Below are 9,168 nucleotides of genomic sequence, written 5' to 3'. Positions count from 1 at the left end.
CAGATTCGCATCCAAGACTATAAAATACATACACTCGACAAGAAGCAAAACACAAGAGAAACAGCACCACACCACACGCTGTCAGCGTCAAACACACACTAGGACGCCGACATGGCGGGCCAACGTCTGCAATCGAGCGCTGGTCCCACCTGTCAGTTGAACCCTAACGGGACCAGGCCTTTCCCGTATAAACCAAACTAATCTCACCCGTAGCTCTCCGAAGGCCGCAGCCAGCCACCAGTACCCGACCCCCGCTTCCTCCCGCTCGGCCGCTCGCCGCGCCGCCGCCGCGCACAGCCGGCCGCCAATGGAGCGCCTCCGCCTCGCGGTCTCGCACCGCCCGGCTCTCCCCCTCCCCACCCCTCACAACCACCTCCGCCGCCGCCATCTTCAGCTCCAGCCCTCCCCCAGCACTCTATCCCTCTCCCGACCCATCTCCCCCCACCTCTCCCCCACCCCTCGCCGCCACCTCCACCCTCTCCTCGCCTCCGCGTCCGCCGCCCAAGCCGCGACCCCCGAGCCGGCCGCCTCCGCCGCGCCCTCGGCCGGCGCGAAGCTACTCCCCCTCATCCTCTCCGTCGGAGTCGGCCTCGCCGTCCAATTCCTGGCGCCGCGGCCCGCGGAGGTGACCCCGCAGGCGTGGCAGCTCCTCTCCATCTTCCTCTCCACCATCGCGGGGCTCGTCCTCGGCCCGCTCCCCGTCGGCGCGTGGGCATTCCTCGGCCTCACCGCCACCGTCGCCACGCGGACGCTCCCCTTCGCGGCGGCCTTCGGGGCCTTCACCAACGAGGTCATCTGGCTCATCGTCATCTCCTTCTTCTTCGCGCGCGGGTTCGTCAAGACCGGCCTCGGCGACCGCGTCGCCACCTACTTCGTCAAGTGGCTGGGTGGGAGCACTCTGGGCCTGTCGTACGGTCTCACCATCAGCGAAGCATGCATCGCGCCGGCCATGCCCAGCACCACGGCCAGGGCTGGAGGTGTGTTCCTCCCCATTGTCAAGTCGCTGTCGCTATCGGCCGGCAGCAAGCCCAATGATCCATCAGCCAAGAAGCTCGGCGCCTACCTTGTGCAGTCTCAGCTGCAGGTAAACAACAATATACTTGAACTTATGCTGCATTTTAATTACGAATTTAAGTTACTACATATGAATCACTGGGTGCATTTTTCCCAAATGCTTACAAGTTTTGCTCCACATAGGGAAATCCGTCATATGCCCTCAGCGCTAAGAGCCTGTTCTGTTTTTCTTATCGTACTGGACTAAGTAAAATTGCATTGTATCTCTATATTACATTTGCGTCACATGGGTTGTCCATATGCAGAACATGAGAGTAGGATGTTTGTTTGTTCTTTTTATTACTAAACTCAGGAGATTATAATGCTTACGCGGAATTTGCTGTCTTACTAGTGGCTACCAAATTAAGAGTTATGTTTGCGTCCTGTATGCATCTGGAAGCATGTCTTCTGGTGTATTTTTTTTTACATGAAGATGCCTTTCCTCTGAAATTGCTGGAGAACATGTGTAATCTGTGTAAATAGGGAACAGAAGTAACTATTGCAACACACTTTATTGATCAGAAAGAGAGAGCGAGAGAGAGTGGTGGTGGTTAGAGAGATCCTAGCTAAGTGCACGGTGAACATACATGCAGATAAACATTGACTAAGAGGATAAGCAATGCTGGACTAAGTCTAGTCTACCCCCCCCCCCGCGCGCGCTCAGTGTCGATGGTAGCTTCACGAACGGTGAGACTGGAGCGAAACTCAAGAAATGGTGTGGTTGCCAATCCCTTGGTGAAGATGTCCGCAAACTGAGAAGTGGTCGGTACATGTAGAACCCGTACTTCGCCAACCTGAACCTTGTCCCTGACAAAATGAATGTCAATCTCGATGTGCTTCGTGCGCTCGTGCTGAACTGGATTACCGGAAAGGTAGACCGCTGAAACATTGTCGCTGTAGACGACGGTCGACTTGTCCACGGGCTGATGGAGTTCCTGCAAAAACTGACAGATCCAACAACATTCTGCAACAACATGAGCAACAACACGATATTCTGCTTCAGCACTAGATCTGGACACTGTTGTTTGGCTTTTGGCAGACCAAGAGATTAGATTGACCCCTAAGAAGACGCAGAAACCGGTGGTGGAACGGCGAGTGTCTGGGCAGCCGGCCCAATTGGCATCGGGAAAGGCGACTAAGGAAGAGGTGGAAGAGGGAATAATGTGAGTGCCATGATCAAGAGTACCCTTGATGTAGCGAATGATGCGTTTGACGAGGTTGTGATGGGAAGAACGTGGAGCATGCATGAAGAGACAGGCTTGATGAAGTGCATAGGCAATCTCAGGACGTGTGAGGGTCAGATATTGGAGAGCGCCAACGAGACTGCGGTAGAGAGTAGGATTATCAAGAAGATCACCGTCAGAAGCAGATAATTTGGAACCAGAATCAATTGGGGTTTTGGCGGGATTACAATCATCCATGGCAGCACGATGAATGATGTCGAGAGAATACTGACGTTGAGAGAGATGGAGACCCGAGGAAGATTGAGTGACGGCAATGCCGAGAAAATGGCTGAGAGGGCCTAAATCGGTCATGGAGAATTCAGCTGAGCTTGGAGATAATGTGAGAAAGAAGAGTGGGTGAGGAGGCGGTGAGAACGATGTCGTCGACGTATAAGAGGAGGTAGGCGGTGTGCTCATGAGTGCGAAGGATAAATAAGGAGGCGTCGGACTTTGAGGCGACAAAACCAATCGAGGAGGCATAGAGGGCGAAGCGAGTGAACCAAGTGCGGGGAGCCTGCTTGAGACCGTAGAGACTTCTTGAGAAGGCAAACATGAGAAGGATGAGATGGATCTTCGAAACTGCTGGCAATAGACCAGTGGCGGAGGTTGCCAAAAATTATTGGGGGGGGGGGGGGAAACACAAAATATCAATATTTGGGGGGGTGGGGGCAAAGTGCTAAAATTTTTCTCTTCTAAGCCTTGTAAAAAAAATCCTTCAGTAATTCTCAAAAAGTTGAGGGGGCGGTGGCCCCACTGACTTGTACATAGCTCCGCCTCTGCAATAGACGGTCTCAGAAGAAAGATTGCCGTGTAAAAAGGCATTTTTTGATGTCAAGTTGGTGGATTGGCCACCGAGATGAGACGACAAGGGAGAGAGCTATGCGGATGGTGCTTGGTTAGACGACAGGGCTAAAAGTCTCATCGTAGTCGATTCCGTGTTCCTGAGAAAAGCCGTGGACGACCCATCTAGCCTTGTAGCGAGCTAAGGAACCGTCAAAGTGATATTTGTGGTGATACACCCATTTGGCACTGACGATATTAGCGCCGGTAGGTTTGGGAACTAAAGTCCACCACGACTCTCTCTCGCTCTCTCTTGTACGAGCCTATATATTGTAATCTGTTTCAGATCAATAAAGTGTGTTGCAATAGTTACTTCTGTTCCCTGTTTACATGGTATCAGACTCTCCCTAAACCTCTCCGATCCTACTATGATGGGCACCGCTCTAGCCGCCGGCGCTGCCACCTCTGGCACCACCAGTGCGGGCACCTCCGCCGCCACCAGCCCTTCCCTCTCCACCACCATTAACCCAACCTTCCGCACCCCCACCCCTCGCCATTCTTCCTTCACCCTATCCACCATATCCCTCCGCGGCCAGCCTGAAGACGTCCTGGACCTACAGCGTGGTTCTTACGCGCTCTGGCGAGACCGCGTGGAGATGAAGCTCGCCATCTACCAAGTCCTCGACCACGTCGCCAACCCTGCCGATCCGGAGTGGCTCTCCCTCGACTTCATCGTCAAGGGATGGATTCACGCATGAGCTCCGCACCGCCGTCTCCTCCCTGGGCGCCACCGCCCGCACTGGGTGGCCATAGAGACCCTCTTCCGCAACAACGGTCTGGCCCGCGCCATGATGCTCTCCGACGAGTTCCGCAACACCAAGCAGCTCGAGAAACCTCTCAGCGTCTACATCGGTAAGCTCAAGGCCATCTCAGACGAACTCCTTGACCTAGGGTATCCTCTGGAGACCCATGCACTTCTTCTTCAGCTCGTCCGTGGCCTCCACGAACGCCACGAGACCGTCGAGAAGTACATCCAGACCGAGGCCGCCACCCTCTCCTTCGCCGCCGCGGTGGACAAGCTCTCCATGGATGAGAAGATGCAGGGCAAGGCCCCTGGTGCGGCCTCCTCCTCCATGGCCTTCATCACGTACCTGCGTCCGCCCGCTCCGTTCGGCAACCATGGTGGCCATGGCTCGTTCGGCGCGCAGAACTCTCCTTCACCGAATCAAGGCCACCAGAAGCGCAAGAGGTTCAACAACCACGGCGGCTACCCTAACACCTCCGCCCCCAACTCGGCGCGCGGTGAAGGTGACAGGCCAGGCCTGGACCATGCCTGTCCAAGGGCGTGCCGAGTTGGGGGCAGAGCTGTTGGGTAGCCGCCGTGGTTGCTGAACCTCTTCCGCTTCTGGTGGCCTTGATTCGGTGAAGGAGAGTTTTGCGCGCCGAAGGAGCCATGGTTGCCGGACGGAGCGGGCGGACGCGGATACGTGATGAAGGCCGTGGAGGAGGAGGCCGCACCAGGGTCCTTGCCCTGCATCTTCTCATCCGGCGGCGAAGAAGAGGGTGGCGGCCTCGGTCTGGATGTACTTCCCTACGGTCTCGTGGAGGCCACGGACGAGTTGAAGAAGTGCATGGGTCTTCAGAGGTTACCCTAGGTCACGGAGTTCGTCTGAGATGGCCTTGAGCTTACCGATGTAGACGCTGAGAGGGTTCTCGAGCTGCTTGGTGTTGTGGAACTCGTCGGAGAGCATCATGGCGCGGGCTAGACCGTTGTTGCGGAAGAGGGTCTCTATGGCCACCCAGATGGTGCAGGCGGTGGCGCCCAGGGAGGAGACGGCGGTGCGGAGCTCAGGCGTGATGAGGTCGTAGATCCATCCCTTGTCAATGAAGTCGAGGGAGAGCCACTCCGGATCGGCAGGGTTGGCGACGTGGTCAAGGACTTGGTAGATGGCGAGCTTCATCTCCACGCGGTCTCGCCAGAGCGCGTAAGAACCGGTCCAGGACGTCTTCAGGCTGGCCGCGGAGGGATATGGTGGATAGGGTGAAGGAAGAATGGCGAGGGGTGGGGGCGCGGAAGGTTGGGTTAATGGTGGTGGAGAGGGAAGGGCTGATGGCGGCGGAGGTGCCCGCGCTGGTGGTGCCAGAGGTGGCCGCGCCGGCGGCTGGGGCGGTGCCCGTCATAGTAGGATCGGAGAGGTTTAGGGAGAGTCTGATACCATGTAAACAGGGAACAGAAGTAACTATTGCAACACACTTTATTGATCTGAAACAAATTACAATATACAGCAAGAGAGCGAGAGAGAGTCGTGGTGGTTAGAGAGATCCTAGCTAAGTGCACGGTGAACGTGCAGTACATGCAGAGAAACATTGACTAAGAGGATAAGCAATGCTGGACTAAGTCTAGTCTAACAATCTGTATCAATTAGACAATTACTACTTCCTCCATTCACTAATGTAAGGCATTTTAGATATTTCAATTGGACTAGATGCGGACCAAAATGAGTGAAACTAAACACTAAAACACGTCTAGATACGTGCATTTACGAGAAAAGCTAAAAGGTCTTACATTAGTGAATGGAGGGAGTACAAGATATGGGTTGCATCACATTTTTCCAGCAAGCTAGGGATAGCTATCTGCGTTGAACGCTGTGGCTTAGTCAGAACTTGATACATGTAGACTGTACCGGTATTGTGCAACTGGTTATGGGTGTGGGGTCTATTATTTTACAATAAATTGATTAAGAGTTCTGCAAAGATGCTTGGATTCGGCACTCGTCATTGTTGGTTCAAGCCTGTGTTTGAGTATTATATTGGATAATACCTTAAAAGTTCCTCGCCGAGGGTGTGATTCTATCCTCTTTGATGTTAATACATAAAGGTTGGTTGTAGAGCTCGTCTGAGTAGAGGATACGATCAGTTGATAACAGGATACAGTTGTCAAGATATCTATGGAGTTTATACTTTATATAGGTGCATTGTTGGTTACTTGAAGGGAGACAATGAACAATCTTGTGTGGCTGGAGAATTTACTGGAAATAATAGATGGCTGGAGGTCTTGAAGGTGTAATTTTTGTAATGATCACCGCTCTTTGCCTGGACTGGATCTGCACGAAATTCCCACCTACCTAATATTTCATGGAATGAACACTTTGGTGCATTCATAACCATATTAGTAAGTGCAGCATAACGATATATACACTGTTTGTAATGATCGAATAATGATAATGTGGCAAATACTAAAGATCAAAACCAAGTAGTGGTGTATCCAAGTAGCATCTCATGCTTGAAGCCTGGAGCCCTGGACATATATTATGCCGATGATTTAGCAAAGTCTAAGTTTTCAAAGTAAACCATCGGCAACCAACAATTCTCGTATGCAAGGAAATATGCATTGTTCTCTTTTAAGTTTGTAAGTGCTGGTGCTGTTTCTTTGTGATCCATTGCAACTCGCTGGTACACGATATGAAAAAACTATACTCTATAGAAACTTACCAGGTGCTGTTTCTAGTGTCTCAACATGCATAATTTTTCTCTCTATTTTGATAGTATGTGTTCTCTTCTTAACCAGTGTAGATTTTATTGAAACTACCAATGACAGTATTGTGTTGGTTTCGGCTTCTTGACAGGCATCTGGCAACTCGAGTGCTCTCTTCCTAACCGCTGCTGCCCAAAATCTCTTGTGCATGAAGTTAGCGGAGGAGGCTGGTGTCAAGATTGTAAGCCCATGGATAACATGGTTCAAGGTTGCTAGTTTGCCTGCCATCATTTCCCTCCTAGCAACACCTTATTTGCTATACAAAATATTCCCTCCTGAAATAAAGGACACTCCTGAAGCCCCTGCATTAGCTGCTAAAAAACTGGAGAAAATGGGCCCAGTGACAAAAAATGAATGGGTAATGGTTGCTACAATGCTTCTTGCAGTCTCACTTTGGATTTTCGGGTAAGATTCTGTATCTCGACTAAATTATTTCTCTGCATGAGTTGACCTGCTAGAATTTTTTTTTTATGATTTATCTTTCAGTGTAGCATTCTCATGAGCCCTATCTAGCTGCTTCTCTCAATTGCATTACACAATACACACACATCACATGATCTAGCTGGTGCGTGCAGACTTAGTAGTTGTATAAAACTATCAAAATAAGAGAGATACATAGCAGGATACTATTTAATAAAGATATTCATGATAGCTTTCTAGCCCACCATGGGTGATGCTAGCGAGTAAGCCCCTGGGTGACTTATTCAGTTGTGACGAACTTTTATCATTATGGCACCAAAATTTGTTCCATCTCGGAAGCTGGATTGCGCATGAAATCTTTATTTACAGTTACTTTCCATATAGTATGGGTTTTAGTACATGTTATCTTAAGAGTTAAGAGGCAGTATGACGAAAATAAAATCTAAATAGGAAACTAAAACGCCAATGGAAGTTCTTCAAAAATGCTGAAGTGTTCAAAATATGGCTTCTGTATTAACTGTTACACAACTTGTTCTACAGGGATGTTATTGGTGTGTCCAGTGTTGTTGCTGCAATGATTGGGCTCTCTATTCTACTTCTGCTTGGGGTGCTGAACTGGGATGATTGCTTGAATGAAAAGTCTGCATGGGACACCTTAGCTTGGTTTGCCATTCTAGTTGGAATGGCGGGGCAGCTCACTAACGTCGGGATTGTCTCGTGGATGTCAAATTGTGTTGCAAAGGTTCTCCAATCTTTCTCATTGAGTTGGCCTGCAGCATTTGGTGTTCTTCAGGCCTCCTATTTCTTTATTCACTATCTATTTGCAAGCCAAACTGCACATGTTGGAGCTCTATACGCGGCATTCCTTGCCATGCACCTAGCAGCTGGTGTTCCCGCTATACTCTCAGCACTTGCTTTGACGTACAATTCAAATCTCTTTGGTGCACTAACACATTATAGTAGTGGACAGTCTGCATTATACTATGGAGGTAATTTTACTTTCCACCTACTCGGATTCAAATTTGTTCTCGTTCACAAGCACTTTATGCTCCATGCCCATCCGTTTAATGTCTCTGCCTCCGAATAATCACCACCTAATATGTGTTCAGTTTGGTATTTTAGTGTACACATCTTGACAAAACCATTTTTTTATATATTTGGAGTTGTTTGTTTGGAATGTGTATTTTAATGTACACATCTTGGCAAAACTAATTCACTAGGTAAGGGTAGTGTTAGTGTATGTATAAACCACCATCATATTTTAAAAGATTGCCGTTCCAGATGGAGCATCTAATATAGAGCTTTAACAAGTAAATGCACAAATACATACATTTGCGGAGATAACTTTGTTTATTTAACTTTAGGTTTCCCATATTAGGATTTTGACTAAATCAGTGTTTTTTTTTGCACTGCAGCTGGGTATGTTGACCTTCCTGATGTATTCAAGCTGGGGATTACAGCAGCGGCCATTAACGCTTTGATTTGGGGAGTAGTTGGTACTTTTTGGTGGAAATTCCTGGGTCTTTACTGAGGGTGCCTCCTGCAGTGTATGTTGACGAAAATTGTTCTTTGGTTCGCAAGTAAACCGTCGGCTCATCTTTCTTAAGAGGTGTTTGGTGGATTGTATAATAAAAGAGCACTGTTCATCATTCGAATTTGTGAACATGCTATTTGTAAAATATTATTTCCTTCACTCCAAATTATAAGACTTTTTGATAGGCTAAAATATTACTGTATGAGGGTTCACATAGGTTGTTAATTGTCTTGTATCTCCATTTTGTATAACTAAATCCAGTGTGTCGAGGGGCGAGTTTTGACCCTGAACTTTGCATTTTCTTTGTGCATATTGCGTAGGGCATGTCATGTTTTATACTCCATCTGTCCCATGAAACTTGTCTTTATCCAAATCTGAGTGTAACTAGATGCTAAATAGTGTTTAAATACATCCAAAGTTAATACAAGTTTCATGAGACGGAGGGAGTTCTATAAACATCTGCAACCGCAAATTAACATTACTAAATTTATCATGTAATAGTATGTTTCACTGTTATATTAATTGGATATTGCATAGAGAGGGCCATGTTTTCATAATACGGTTTTGATAAATTTCAGCCGCCTGAGAACAGTTTGTTAGCTTTCAGTCGATGAACCAACGCT

The 9,168-nt window shown here is 48.8% G+C and overlaps 1 protein-coding gene across 1 annotated transcript; it reads left to right on the top strand.

The window, feature by feature from the left end:
- Nucleotides 1-305: 305 nt before the first annotated feature.
- Nucleotides 306-8,842, top strand: LOC124666628 (dicarboxylate transporter 2.1, chloroplastic-like). Its single transcript, XM_047203995.1, has 4 exons — nt 306-1,084; nt 6,683-6,996; nt 7,552-8,000; nt 8,427-8,842. The coding sequence occupies exons 1-4, from the start codon at nt 308-310 to the stop codon at nt 8,540-8,542; spliced, it is 1,656 nt and encodes a 551-aa protein (XP_047059951.1). The 5' UTR covers nt 306-307; the 3' UTR covers nt 8,543-8,842.
- The last annotated feature ends 326 nt before the right edge of the window (nt 8,843-9,168 follow it).

This window comes from Lolium rigidum, chromosome 1 (assembly GCF_022539505.1).
Source record: "Lolium rigidum isolate FL_2022 chromosome 1, APGP_CSIRO_Lrig_0.1, whole genome shotgun sequence".
Classification (NCBI taxonomy): Eukaryota; Viridiplantae; Streptophyta; class Magnoliopsida; order Poales; family Poaceae; genus Lolium; species Lolium rigidum.
Note: the sequence above shows the minus strand (reverse complement) of the source record. Positions and strands in the feature narration are given on the sequence as shown.

Bases quoted from the DNA above. Each gene is read 5' to 3' on its own strand.
- LOC124666628 (XM_047203995.1), top strand. From the start codon at position 308: ATGGAGCGCCTCCGCCTCGCGGTCTCGCACCGCCCGGCTCTCCCCCTC. The intron at 6,997-7,551 runs GTAAGATTCTGT...CTTGTTCTACAG, and splicing joins GTCTCACTTTGGATTTTCGG to GGATGTTATTGGTGTGTCCA. The intron at 8,001-8,426 runs GTAATTTTACTT...TTTGCACTGCAG, and splicing joins GTCTGCATTATACTATGGAG to CTGGGTATGTTGACCTTCCT.